Below are 16090 nucleotides of genomic sequence, written 5' to 3' on the forward strand. Positions count from 1 at the left end.
CCCGAATTATCAGATATTGCAGTGGATTTTATTTTATTTCACGCGGTAATCTGTAAATCATGTAATTTATTGTTATGACCAATAATATTGCTTTATTATGAAGACAACGATTTGCTATTATGTTTTAAAAATAATCTTAGACAAGCCATTCTCGTGTCTGCCTCGAACAAAGCCAGTTTTCGAACATTTTTTGTTTCAATAATAACTGTATAGGCAAACGTCTTCACATAATCACAAAAAATGGTCCAACGGTAATAAATCGCATGATCTTGAGTACCACAGCAATGGCCCAGGGCACAAAATATTGTTCTTACCCAAAGGTACATTCAATAAAAATGTTTTGTTGGAATCACAGGTCGACCACATAAATATCCTCTAATTCATTAAATGTATATTTGTGTTTGGCTTAATGTTTTAAGAAATATTTTTCCGAAGTAAGTCAGTTCATTAGGAAAAAACAAACCAAAAAAGGTAAAAAACAAACATAAGTAAGACACTGATATCATTTTACCATGCTCTTTTCAGATCTAGTCCTTCAAAATTCTTCCGTAAATAACCTATTTTATTTCCAATAGCAAGTAGACAAACGGACCAGAAATGTAAAAAGATTTCTAGAAAAGTTTAACTTCACCAGCATGTCACCATTTATACAAAGCAACAATAAGTAGATAACAAGAGTATTCGAAAACGAAAAACTGAAATAAGATGTCTGCCACAATGTCGCGACGCCACAACTGCAGTGCCAGTGATGGCAAATAAAGAAATGAAAGAGAAATAAAACGAAATTCCAAAAAAATGAAAATGGGACTTGACTCGCAAGTTGCAATGAAAGCGCCTTCGTTCACTCTCTCCCCAATTGTCACATAATTGTACTTTTACTGTTATCCGATTTCAAGTTGCGCATACGTATCTGCTTACATAGACACACTCTTAAAATACAGAGTTATTGCTGAAGTGATTGTTGTTTAATCGTTCGACTTCGACTGCACTTATCCATTTAATGTGCAACCGACTTACGATAAACCGCGAGAAATGGAGGCAAACTAGAAAGCGTTTTGGCTCCTCAATCAGTCACTTGCGTTACAAATATTAATATACATGCATATATCCTTTTATGAACTGATACATAGTTTAAACAAACTTAAGCTTATAGAAAACTACCACATACAAGGTGCGTGCCAAAGTAAACAGGACTTAAAAACAAAAACAGAAGAAATGAGTTTTTCGGCAAAATCAATTTATTTTATTCAAAATACACTCCTTCTGTTTCAACACTGCTTTTTTCACAGTCCAAAAGCATGTCGAACGAGTGTTTTAGCTCGTTGGCCGGTATGGCCGCCAGTATACCGATGCAAGCCTTTTGAATGGCCTCTACGTCTGCATAACGCTTTCCTTTCATGGGCAAATGCATTCTCCGAAAAAGAAGATGGCGCACGGTGCCATATCAGGTGAATACGCGGAGTGGTTAATGGTTAAAATGTGATTTTTTGGCCAATAATCGTCCTTCGAATGTTTGATTCTTAGCAGTTTTTGGTCGTCAGTCGATTTGTGCGGAACAAACCGTGCACACACCTTTCGTAAGCCCAAATACTCGGCCACAATGCAATAAATTGATGTTTTGGAGATGCTCAGTTCCATTTCCATGAATTTCTAAGATGATTTTGGCAAGTTTCTGATGAATTCACTCACAGTTTCGATGGAATTTCCGGATTTTGATTGGCCCAATTAAAACGCAATAGCTTCATTTCAAATCACAATATGAAATGTCATGAAATTCTCGCTGGACACCGAAATTTTCATAAAATCAACTAGAGTTAAGCTCACTGCGTTGGTTCGAGAACAACGGTAACGCAGAGTTCAGCCGAGTGCTAGAGCTAGTTGTTGTACTCAAATTTGATGGTGGTGTTTGTGTTTCGTTCGCTTATGTTCTTCAAAAGTGAAATCTTAATTTAATCTGCCAAAATTAAGCATATATTTATGGATTTATTTAATTGTATCTAAAATACCAAATAGCAGAAATACTGAACATATATTAGTATACATAAATACAAGTATATTTTTAGACATGAATTCGAACGTCTTCCTTCTCTCATATTTTTTCATTTATGTTGCCTTCTAATTAGTTGTACCCACCAAAGTTAATTACTTCCTTCTTGGAGATAAGTTATTCATATACTACCTGGTATTATAAATAAAAATCTTCCCGGTCTTTTATTACCAACGTAATATATGAAGAATGCCACATATTAAATTTTTTCGGAATATTTTTATTGGCTTCTAAAAAGTGAGCGATGCTACGTCCATTGTAAAATGCTCACATCGGCTCCCATAAAGCTCTCTCATATTATCTCGGTTGTAAAATTTAATGTCTCTGGCATATGAAGTTATTGATTTATCGCACTTTTAGTAGTTTTTAACAGTACCGGTATGTGGGGAGTGAGCGGCGTTATCCTCCAATTTCAGCCATTTTCGCAATGTCGGTAGAAGTTCATATAAGAAATGCACTCAGCAAATTTGGTTCTTGTAGCTTAAGTGGTTTAGAAGATATGTATTTTAGAGGGTGGTGGGCCACGCATACTTTTTCAAAAATCTTTGTCCACAGGTGCCCCTCGCTACTATGATCCTCTGTATCAAATTACAGCTTTATATCTTAATTTAGTTCTTAATTATGGAAGTTGATAGGTTTTCGGTCACTGGCGTTTTGTGGGCGTGGCAGTGGCCCGATTACGACTACCTATGAACTCCAATTTTTTTTATACCTTTTTTTTATACCGAGGAACCCAAATACTACATTCTATTGAAATATCGAAATTTTTACTCAAGTTACAGCTTGCACGGGTGGGTGGACAGACAGACAGGATTTCAACTTTTCTCGTCATCCTAGTCACTTGGATATATGTAACCCTATATCTACCTTGTTTAGTTTTAGGTGATACGTACGACCCTTTGGTGAACAAAACTATAATACTCTGAAGCAACTGGTTGCAAAAGTATAAAAATATATTTGTATAAATGTACCAATGTACCAATGTGTATGTATGTAAGTGTTTTTGAGATAACAAGTGTTCTTAGAATGGTTTTTCCTTTTGCCATGAACGCCAATGTCATGCGATAGTAAAAAAACAAACATAAAAACGGTAACGAAATCACTGTAAACAACAAGCAACCAGAAGTCGACGATTATCAGCCCAAAAACAACAGGTAGCTGGCGACCGGAAAACGTGCTAGTCGAAGAAAACGCAAATATCCTTAAACTCATATTAAGTGGTTGCTGTAAATAAGGCATTTAATGCCGCGTCTGCTGTCAGCGTTCATTTCGCCTATAATTATCGGTCGTTAGTTTGTGGCTTTGTCGCAAATTGCTTTCAGATTAAACGTTTGAGCGGATGTGTGAGCACGTGTTTATTTTTCCGTGTCGCACTTGATTAGAGAATATAACGCGTAGTAGAAAATATTGGTACACTTTCTTTGTTTTCTTTCATCTGAATTGCAATTGAGATTTTCATTATTTTACTCTTGTGTAAATGCGACTCGATTTGCCTTTAAAAGGTTTTTTTTTCCTAGTTAAGGCTTGCTTAATGGAAGCGTAGGTGAGAAAGTAACACATATGTTGTAAAGAATGACAAAAGTGCGGAATATGTAGTTGGTGCGTTGGTTTTCATTATACCGGGTTTTCCAATAGGAGCGATATGACTTCTAAGTGTCGTTTCGGACATTTTTAATAAATCGGGATCTGTAATATTTTCTAATTGTATTCAGTTATATTTACAATTTCAGCAAATTGTTTAATTGGTGTGCAACTTTTGTACGGTTTTTGTTGACCTTCTTGACTTATTTGTGTATACATTCGTATTGTTGTTGCTTTGCGACGGTTTCCTATTCATTAATGTAAGCTAACAAGGGTCTGTCAATTGCAAAACAATAAGAGCGTAGACTATGTAATTACTTGAAAACTAGTTTGTCTTCCCTTGTAATTCTGATTCGGATACTCAAATGCCAATTTGTGCTTGTAATGTGACCGACGTTAGGTTTACATTTAATTCCTTATTTCTCCTCGGAGACAACATAGCTTCAACGAATGGCTCAAATAAATTTTACAAAACGAACTAAAGAAGAAACGTGTGGGTGGGTGACTTATGTTATATGAAAGTGTCATAAAAGTGTATGGCATGATATTGAGTAACTATTACTACAGGTGGCTTGAGGTCTTCTCAATGTTGCTATTAATCATTGGTTTTGCATTATAGTTCGTGGTTGAGAAGTTACCACCTACAGTGATTATTATTACTAGGTGGTAATGGGGTTTGACATGGATGTACTTAGTATGTACATATTAATACGAGTATAAATAGTAAAAGTATTCAGGATTTTTTATAGGCGCTACTGCAACCGTCCAATAGACTTTTGCGAAGTACGGACGTGGTCAGAATATTTGAAAATATTTCACTTATTACGAATTCGATGCCTATTTTAAATCCATACATTATATTTTTTGTGAAAATAAGCTTTCAATATATCACAAAATCACGAAATTCCTTTTCGTGAGCTCCAGTGCAAAAAGTTTATGTATTCGTACACATAACAGTTGTGACCTTTATATTATTTGCAACCTTTTATCCATTTGCTACAATTTCCACCTGAAAGAAGTTGTAAGAAAAATATGCTAAGTCTAAAAGTTAAAGTTAGTTAAGGAAATCATAGAGAAACGCGTTTATAACATGGACTTTAGAAGTTTTCTTAGCGACGCGAAATATATATATGAACATACATATGTTTACATATATATTGTGAAGTATGCGAAAGTATTGTAATCGTTTTGGGATTGAAAAAGTAAGGAGTTATGCGTGCGACCCATACTTGTATACTTTAAAATATTAGGTTGTCAAAATTTTTCGCTAGTTGGCGCTGAGAGCGTGTAGTTCTAGTTTTATTCATCGCTTCGGGACACGCTCTACCTTTTTGGAAAGCTCATTTCACGCGCTAACACGTGTTTGATTGATTGTCGTTTCTTTTAAGTCGTTCGTAAGTTATAGCGTCGCAAACATGGGGCAAAATAAAGAGAAAATACGGCATATTTTACAGTACTACTACGATAAAGGCAAAAATGCATCTCAAGCCGCCAATAAAATTTGTGCAGTTTATGGACCCGATACAGTTTCCATTTCCACCGCACAATGACAGTTTCAACGTGAAACAGTCGAAAATACAAGCCATCCTTAACGCAAAAGAAACACAGGGCATCTATGATCTCTTGCTTGTGGAACAATTCTATCAGGATGCATTCTTAGCCTTGGCACATGTATACAACATACCCGTTATAAGTGCGGCCACATTTGCACAACAAACATATATGAGTGAAATGTTTGGCATTATAACGCCGTGGTCATACGTGCCTCATGGCTATCTGCCGCTAACGKAACATATGAGCTTTTTCGAGCGCGTCTATAACACGTACACCGCATTGCGCACGGACTTGGACCGCGAGTTTAGGTATTTTCCGAAAATGGACGTGATGGTGCAAAAGTACTTCGGACACTTGCCAAGTTAGTCTTACATAGAACTTGAAATAACCCAAAATTCTTACCTACTCTGCTTCTACTTTGCAGTAAAATTCCCCAGCATCTCCGAAATGAATAGAAATCTCTCAGGCATACTGATCAACAACTATACACCATTGTCGACAGCCGGACCCACGATGGACAACATGATCAATGTCGGTGGCATGCATATCTACCCGCYAAAAGCATTGCCCACCGATATACAGCAGTTTCTGGATGAGGCCGAACATGGCGSSATCTACTTCAGTTTGGGCAGTCAAGTGCAGAGCAAAGATATGCCTAGGGTRAAGGTACGAATGTTCCTCMAAGTATTCGCTCAGCTGAATCAGCGTGTGCTGTGGAAATTTGAAAATGATAACCCTCCGAATTTACCTTCGAATGTTATGTTGAAGAAATGGCTGCCACAAAATGATATCTTGGCACACCCTAATGTGCGTGTTTTCATTTCACACGGCGGCCTCTTTGGCTCACAAGAAGCTCTCTACCATGCYGTGCCCGTACTGGGTATGCCCTTCTACTGCGATCAGGTGAGTTAAACTAAAATCTGATTTCTAAACAAAGAAACTAACAGCTTATTGCTCTTACTCCCACAGCATCTTAATTTGAAGAAAGCCGAGAGCAATGGTTATGCTATAGTGCTGGACTTCCACACACTCACCAGTGAGCACCTAAGATATAGCCTTCATCAACTGCTGCACAACAGCACATATMGCGAGAATATCAAACGCTTCTCTAGCATATTCCACGATCGTCCCATGGGCCCACGTGAGACTGCGTTCTACTGGATCGATTATGTAATACGCCATAAGGGAGCGCGTCATTTGCGCGCTACCGGTTTGGACTTGAGGTGGTATCAATTCTATATTCTGGACGTGATCGCTGTGGTCGTAGCCGTCGTCGTTGTTTGCTTTACAGTTCTTTCCCTTTATCGGGATCGGTCTATTTCTATGAGTTATTGTTGATTTAAAAAATTATGTGGTAATGTGTAGTGAGTTTTATTTATATGTAATGATCAATTCGGGCTAACTTAATAGATAGAAATTTTAATATTTGTACTAAATATATATCCCTTTGAATTATTGAACATTTTAAAATGTATACATTTATGCCATGCCATGGGTAATTGTTATATACTTGGTTTCCACAATAATCGCATTTACAAAACCTGAAGGAATCCGAATATGAAAAGTCCAAACTTGTATACAATTCTCCAAGCTATTTTGGATTTTAAAGGATAGACAAGCATACGAGTGTATTGACAGTCAAAAAGTATTTGTTATGTTTCTAAAGACATAAAGGAAGAATGGCTTAGTCCAATGGGTGAATAATTGTGTTCCCTCAAGGAAACTCTCCGCACTAGTAGTGTGTCTTAACGTAATGTTAATCCGGTACTTCTTTCTTCGATTGCTTTCGACTTGGTGATAATTTTAATTGGCAAGGGCTCAATTAACGCTGGATGAGAGATTTTGATACATTGTCGTAAGACTTTATAGTCTGGCTATTCTTTTTCAGCGTTGCGCTTCAATTTGCACAGAAAGTGGAACACTATTTCCACCTCCTTTTATGCTTGCGGCTGCAGCAACTATTTCTATTTACATAAAGGAAGTCCATTTTCAAAGCATGTTCTTTAATAGGCCAGTGCCCTGTTGTAGTAGCTGGGGGATTTGTTCAAAATGTATATAAAAAGGCTTTTGCTTTGCCAACCCGTCTGCCTTTTCCATGCCGGAAATGTTCCTGTGAATGGGAACCCAAATTAGGGACAAGTGGAGTTGACCTACCAGTGACCAGTGAATCTCTCTTGAAGTCGTTGCCTACAACAACAAACAATTACTTCCTTTAGTTAATTAATAAAACCTCACTGGCGTTCTCTTTTACCGAGTGCTTCCGCTTGGAGGATCCTGGCTGAGTTTGCTAGGCGGATAGAAATAGACTTGTGGGAACATTAAGATATCACATCGCCACTACTATTTGGACCCATTGGTATAGGTAAAAGTAGTATCTTCTCCCCCTACTACACCATGTCTCCATTTGAGTCAAGAGGGAATCTCAATAAGAAAGTGACCACTAAAATTGCACCTTGGAATGACATAGCCTGATTTGCTTTTATGTAGCTGATTTAGAATGGCTCTATCCGTAATCTTCTTACCATCTTTCTTATTCCTTAAGTATGAATTCAATATGCGAGAAGATATTTTTTAAATTGCACATATGGTTAAGTAAAGCATAGTAAAATAGATAATTATTTATTACGGAAAATTGCTTTAAGTTTTTATAATAAATGTTTATCACTTTTTAATTGAAATTTTATACGAACTATTTTTATTTTTTAATTTTTGATTTTCCCGAATAATAAATCAGTTATAATTGCATTAAGTTCTCGGGTTAAATTTAATCGATTTTTTGGGACAGTTTTATTTTAAGCTAGTCCCTCATACTAAGAAATGATGAACCACCAAATGACGAATACGTTCACACTCAAGTGAAGCATGTATGTATAGTTATGTACGTAGGGACATCTAGAGTAGTATAACTGTTTGCTATTAATATGCAAAATACGAATTTTAGTTAGACTTTCACATTACGTTCCACTGTCTGCTCGTAAAATTATTGGTAGGAATTTTGTAACGTAAAATAAATTAAAAGCTTGTGTCTGATATGATTCAGCTTTTGGACAGTTTTTGAGTTTTAATTTCAGTTTGGCAAATTCAAAGTTTTTTAGGAACTCACATCCAGCTTTTTCATGTTTCATGTTTTACCGGTTGAAATGGAATTTAAGCTACTATGGCTTTGAAATTCACCTCTGATTGCTGCCAATGAACAAGTTCTCTCGAATTATATTTGCTCCTAGAAAAAAAATTTTATGTTCCATAATAGCTTAAGTTCCATGTACTCTAGAGTCAACAAAACCTATTTGTAAGTTAAACGTCTTATGTATTGGTTACCTTTTTAATAAAATGGTATTTATGACAGTATTTCCAAAGAACTTAGCAATAGTAATAACATCTTCTAAAATCAACGCCAAATTATAGCAATTAATTGTCTTCTGTCCTCGGTAGCTATGGATGTTAAAAAAAGTACGAAGAAAACAATCAGTACGAACTGTATGTACAAGTATATCTCAATTGTCATAAATGTCACCATCGTATTTATTTCCAATAGTCGCAATCAGTAACCTTTACTTTATTGAATATTGCAGTGGACTCAAGGGCATCTCAATGTCAAGGCATAAATGTGCACTCAATTATTACACATGCATGTCGCATATCTCAATTCCAATTAAAGCCTTTGAACTTTCCCGGTGGGAATTCAAAAGCAAATTAAGACATTGTTAAGTAAAGTTTTAGATGCACCTTCAATAAATACGTGCATGTTTGTCACTTGCTAGTGTAATACGGAAAGTATGTAGGTACTGAGACATATTACACACGCTACCACAGTCTGTCGCTTAATCAGCTTTAGTGTTGAAAATTATGCCTTGCTGAATGGGCAATCTTTCAGAACAACAACAGAGTCAAAATCAAGCCATGCAGCAACTACGTGGTTATTCAAAAAATGAGCGCTATAATTTGCGAAAGTCGTTAGTTGTAATTGCGCATTTATCGATCGAATTTCGTAAATAAAATTTAAGTTTCAAATCCAGAGTCAACTAAATATATATTTAAATCATTATATTTTTGTGCAATGTTCTTAGACGACGCCATCAAAGGGAATTTCATCAAAATCACGTGTGTAAATATTTTATTTATTTATACTCAATTGCCAATAATATTTGTAGGTTAAAAAATATAATGAAATATTGGTAGTAAAATATTCGATTCTCACATCAATTTGATATAACAAAGCAATCTTCAAATGAGTTTATATCCCATGTATACTATATCATTTGAGGATGCGAGTTGAAAGTGTATAAAATATTCGAATACACCCGAACTTTAATTTAGCCCTTCCTTCTCCTTTCATAAGCTCAGTCATATTAATGTGGTCGTAGAGTAAACATCAAGCTGAATATATGTATCAACAAACAAACTCTTATTTATGTATAAATATAGGTACTACTAAACAGTAGCACTGCACTCAGCAGGATTCTGTATTGAAAGTGAAAACAACAAGTGAAATAAGTTGGTAGTATTTATAGAAATCAGAAAGAGCCAGCGAAAACTGTCAAGTATCACCATTGGGAGCACAAAGAACATACTTGTATTATTATGTTACCGCCAACACTCAATCAGCTAATTATCCAACCGATATGTGATAAATTGCCACAAGAGATGGTATTGCATATGAATACCCGCAACAGATTTAATGGGTGGATATGTCTGCCTTTATATATCTATATGTAATTTTAACATGGCTTACTTGACAGCCACAAATGCAAGAAGGACGGATTTTGCATGCAAACAATTATTAGGCGGTACTTACGGTTTTACGTATCGCATAAAACTAATCGAGGTAGATATATGGGGTTATAAATATATAAATGATCGAAGTGACGAGACTAGTTGAAAAATGCCTGAAATGGACATAATCCCGCAAAAAGTTGTCTTAGCCGAAATAAAACTTAAATTCAGTATTTCCGGTTGGTTATACTCCACATATATGTTAATATTTGTGTAATATTTATAAACACGCTTGAAAATAAGTTTCCTTTGGGGGCGTCGTCTAAGAACATTGCACAAAAATATAATGATTTAAATATATATGTAGTTGAGTTTTCAAGCTCTCCTGGAAAACGCCAAATATTACTACAATCAGCCTAGACCTTTTCTGCCCTAATACACTTTTAAAATGTGAGTCAAAATGTGTCATAATTAATGATATTAAACTTTTATTTATGAATGCGCATACTACTAAACAGTAGCACTGCACTCAGCAGGAAACTGTATTGGAAGTGAAAGCTTCAATAAAATGAAATAAGTCGGGACCAACATTGTGTGAAAGAGAAAAGCGCCAGTGAATAACTGTCAAGTATCGCTATTGGGGGCCCATGGGGCATACTATTGTGTATCCGACAACACTCAATCAACTATTAATGCTGTCGCTGTGTGGCAAATTGTCGTAGGTGATGTCATTGCATATTAAAACCCACAACTATTATTATGTGTCGTTATATATGTACATATAATTCTTACACTCGCTGTCACATGATTATCTGGCACCAACAAATGCTCAAAGGACGCTTTTTGCACGTTAAGCAATTAGTAGACGGAAATAAAACTTTCGCATACAATAGCGTATGAGTGATGTGTGTATAACTACTTTCAACTTGAACTTTGTGGTACATATGTTGGAATGCAATTATGAAGACGTTACTGAGTGCACCGGTATCGGAATATTATATTTGCTTTTTAACACTTTTGATTTACTAACGTGAATTATTTCTTTGGAAATATTTAGCTTTTAAAAATACCTTTGGCATCGGCTGAAGTAATTATTATTTTTTCACTGTAAAAACAAATGTTCAGGGAGAAATTTTTTCCATAAATAAGTGTTTTACAATTCTAGTTAGTAAGATGCCCCGCTGGTGCTTTTTTGGCACACTGTTACACTAAAATAAATCCTTTGATATTTATATTGGAAATCAAAAGCCATAGTGCCATGTTATTATTAATATTAAGAGATCAAACTTTTCAAGTATTTTTTTCATCAATATTGACGATACTTTCGCGACACTGAAGCAAAAAAATTACCTATTATATTATTTGTTATACTTAATAATTAAAGTAAGAATAAAATGTGCTAATTATTGTAAGGAATGAAGCTAATATACAAACAAATATGAATGCAGCGTAAAGAGTGTTAACGAAAACTTAATAACAAGTCATGTTGTAGAATATTGTTACCGAAATTCAATATCATTAGGATGGACAGGAAAGTAAGCACACGTGTTTGCGCTTATATATTTCCAAAATGTGTACGATTGAATATTATTTATACACATATTTTCACACGATTTCTTTCTGTTCTTTTAAATTTTTCATCCTTCCGTTCTCATTTGTATTCCTGTGCGTGCATTTGTATAATAGACACCCCATTCTTCTGCTACTGACTATACCGTGATAACACGCGACTTCTACTCAGCAATTTTCACCGCCAATACATCAACGTCACCACCTGACCGTAAAAGTACGATACCTCTGGTCTTTATAACACCTACGCCACTTCATAACAGTATTTTATCTTATAGCTTTAACCTGTTTTTAGATAAGCAGCCTTTTTTGCATACAAAAGAGCACCACGATACTATAATGTACTTTCCATTTTTGACTTTTATACCCTGAACAGCATATATTATTTGTGCTACCATGTTTTCAAAATATAAACGAAAATGACAGAGACCATAATAGATATAAATATCAGAACCCCGTTATACGTGCGGAAAAACAGGAAAAACTACTGCATTGACGGTACCTTCCCGATAAATACTTAAAATGTTTAAACTTTCGTTTCCAAAAATTTGCCTTCAAGGTAATCTTGTCTACTCTTCTATTAAAATATTAACTACCTAATATGTGATGATTGAAATGAGCAGTTCCTTAAAATTATAACCGCACTTACAATTACGTTCCTATAAAGCAACCTTAGTCCTTGGTGATATTTTACAAAAGTTCCATAGTCTTACATTCATAAAGACACATACAAACTTATTAAAGTACCCTTAATATGTAGGCATACATATATGATGTTTACCAAGAGGCCATAAACACGCTTTTAACGACTTGCAGAATATTGTAGAAAACCGAAGTTGAACATTATTAAAGTTATATATGTTGGCATGTTGCAAGTTACAAGACTTTTCCCGTAAGGAAAACAAATATGTTTTTGTATTAATACCAAGAATTTTATTGCCCTTGAATCTCAGTACCAGCGCATTGTGAATGATAATAAGAAGGGAAAATCGTTTGCTACTTTAACTGTTTGTTTGTAGCATCCAAAGGGAAGGTCACGGATCCTTGAAATAAATATAATCAGCGTGACGAAATAGGTCTACTTGTCCATGATATAATATAATATAAGATATAAGAGCTAAAATCCGATCTGATTCTTTGGACTTATATTTTCTTTAAACTTAAGAAACTGCTCATTTATAGTAACCACCGATATCAAATCACTATAAAACTTAGCTGACATACTGAAATACTTCTACGGATATATGTTTGCTAAATATTTTCAACAAGTTTGGAATTTATTACTATTTAATATCCAAAGAAAGTCCTTAGATGGGCTTTCCATAGAATAAATGTGCTATATAAATTGATCAATCAAAATCAAATTCTTATAAGGAAACTTTTGTAATATTGATAAATACAGTGGCTCCGCTGCAAAGGAAGAAAATGATGTTTCTTGTTTTTGTTAACTTAAATATTTATTGTCTCAAATTAGCTTAGCATTTTAGGGAGTAATAGAAAAAGTAATATTGAAATTGATGCAGCGATGACCCCATCTCAATTTTCTCATCGACAGCAGGGACTACATCTGTCTGTTTCATGTTTTATGCAGCTACTCACGCCTATAATAAGCGAAATTTTCGTATAAACTTTAATAGCGAAGGAAAGTGATAAAAAAAAGACCAGAAAATGTATTTGGTGACTCTTGCACTCAGGGGACTCGTTAAGCTAAGCGCCGAACCCTGTGTGGATACATTTTTATTATCAAGTGTTCATGTGTGTGAAAACCACACATAAATAAATAACAAGAAAAGTATGGGCATCGTAAATTTACCTATTCTGGCAAAATGAGGATAAACCGCCTACTCTACATTTATCAATTTTGATGAAAACTTGTAACCTAAGAATTGCTTGACCAATTTTAACTAAACTCAGTATGAAGCTTTATCCTGATATGCCTTGAACACAGTGTGAAAATGAGGATAATATAATTGTAGGGTCCATCTGATTCTTTCGCTTTGCAGTATACAAATCAAGAACCAATCAGTATATCTGTGTAGTAAATGTGGATACCAAAGCCTATGGCTCACTTCTTACCGAAAATATCAGTTAATGTGTGTGATATAAAATTGATATTAGGAGATAAACGCCTCTTTTAATAGTTTAAGTGTATGTTAAAAATGAGTTGAGTCGTAAATATTTGACTTAGCCCACATTATCTTATAGAAAGGTATTCGAATTTCAGGCTGACCCATCGGCACCCCACCACCCCATAGATCGGCAATATGTAAATTATGTTAATAAAATTGAGTGAGCACCATCTCTGCGCCTGAAATGGGTAAAACCTTTCCCAGCCGCCTACAACTAATATCCTGATTTTAAACATCCGGTTAACTTTACTTTTTTATTTTTTTGATGATATTAAGTTTGTCACGCAGTTTGTAACAACCAGAATCAAGCGTCGGAGACCCTATAAAGAGTGCAAATAAATGATCAGTATGTTGAGCTGACTCGATTTAGCCATGTCCATAAAAGGTGCGTTCTAAAGTAAACAGGACTTCTTTCAAATCAACTTATTTAATTCAAAATAGCCTCCTTCTGCTTCAATACAGCGTTTTGCACGGTTCGAAAGCATGTCGAATGAGTGTTTTAGCCCGTTGCCCGGTATGACCTGCGATAAATCGATGTCTTGGAGATGTTCAACTCCATTTCCAAGCATTCCAATAATGTCTTCGGCTGATTTTTGATGAATTCACGCATATGTCCTCATGATCACTCTGAAAAGATTAAAACCATCCGTGCGCTCTGCTACAGGATAGGCAATCATCGTCATAAACTGGTTTCATCAACTGAAACGTTTCGGTAAAAGCGTAGGCGTATAGGCGTATTGATGCTGCCGACCACAACAACAATGTAAAACAATTATCAAGTATTTGTGGTAATGTAAGCACACACTATAAACGAATTACGGGGAATTGCTTTGTCCATATCTTTGTTTACAAATACCCACATAAGCATATATAATTAGGTTTGTATTGGCAAATGTGCATATTAACTCTCGATTGCCGCCATTTGTTCACACTTACTCATACTTCATAAAATAGTTTTGAATCGCTATTGAATCAAATAATGGCGATAATCGTGTGTGGTCTTATCTTATGTGGTATGGCCGTGTATGGTGTGATGGTGAGTGATGCTGTTTCGTAAGGGTTTATCAATATTGTACCGGTTTTCATGGTATGTACATGTAGTGATATTTTGTTCCCTCATCAGGGGAGATTAAGCTCATTTAACCCGAAATTCCAAATAATGAAATTTATCGTCTCAAAACTGAATTCCCATAAACTTCGCGATATTTCATAATGAATTCTTAATGTAAAAATTACTTTGATATAAATATATATAAATTAAAAAATTGGTTATTTATTTTCAAATTATTTATTTCTCATTCTTATTGCTACACGGTAACATTACATTTGACGTCACTAAGCCAAAGCCCAAGCATATATTTCTATGCGGTTGCAACATTAACTTAGTCCAATACAGGTGCGAACATAATATCATTAATACAAATGAGGTAACAACATACACAGACAAATCATTCCTGGATATAGTTTGTAGCCAATATGCATTTGTATACTAGCATACAAGTTAATAGCACCAGTTCATAGTACATGAACATATTCTTTATCTGTCATGAATATGTAACATGAAACTTACGACCCATATGGTCCGTATTGAAATATTATATGTACTTTGCTAATACTATCCGCCTTAGGTGGTCCCAAAATGTAATTCATAGATTGTAAGATGAATCTTTCCACTTGTAACATATGTGTTATCTCAAGTGGATTGTAGATATAGTTCCTAGAATGTAAGATTAATATTTGTATCTAGGCTTAAGCAAAATATTGTATTTAAGAAAATGTAATAAAGAAAACGAGGCAGTTGCCCGTGGCCACTCACAAACGTCTAACAAAAAAATTAATTTACAAAAATACAAATAAAATTTATTTACACGTTTTTAATACGTACTAATTTCAATGTCAACACAAACAACAATTATGCAACCACTTAAAACTCAAAATGTATACCATCACAAACATAGTTTTAGTCGTCGAAACCCTTGAACCACAAAGTCAACTCAGAACGTCGCCGAAGGGAATTTAAAGTTGAAGAGGCTGATTAGCCCATTTATACAATACTCAATGATATACGTACAAGCAACCCAATGCATTTTGGGTGCTCGTACATCACTGCACGTTGTACGTGTAATAAATAAGCGATGGGAAGATGTACGATATTATTTTTCAATGGTGTTGTACCTGGCCTTAAGGGATTTACTTACCGTGCTTGTAGTGCCGCCACAAAATTACAATTTTGGTTTACATTTCTCTCCAATTTTTTCTTTAGCGCTCTTGATGTTGGTGAATTCTAGCAAAGGTCAAATGATTCTTTTATATTTGAGAATCTTTAAACTGAATATGAAAAGGAATGGTGAAAAGACTTACGGAAATGCTACTTATATCAGCTTCAGCAATACTGTCTTCTTCAATGCAATTCAATAGCAATTCACCATACATTTCGGAAGATTCGCCATCTGCCAAATCTTCCAATACATTCTCTTCAAAATCACTATACTTATCA

General features: G+C 35.1%; 1 protein-coding gene across 1 annotated transcript; it reads left to right on the forward strand.

The window, feature by feature from the left end:
• Positions 1-4660: 4660 nt before the first annotated feature.
• Positions 4661-6520, forward strand: LOC108971162 (UDP-glucuronosyltransferase 2B7-like). The gene is made up of 4 exons (XM_018937036.1): positions 4661-4681; positions 5156-5543; positions 5607-6085; positions 6152-6520. Exons 1-4 carry the CDS (start codon positions 4661-4663, stop codon positions 6518-6520), a joined length of 1257 nt encoding a protein of 418 aa, XP_018792581.1.
• Positions 6521-16090: the final 9570 nt, after the last annotated feature.

Source organism: Bactrocera latifrons, unplaced genomic scaffold, assembly GCF_001853355.1.
Source record: "Bactrocera latifrons isolate USDA-ARS-PBARC rearing strain unplaced genomic scaffold, ASM185335v1 scaffold_33, whole genome shotgun sequence".
Taxonomy (NCBI): Eukaryota; Metazoa; Arthropoda; class Insecta; order Diptera; family Tephritidae; genus Bactrocera; species Bactrocera latifrons.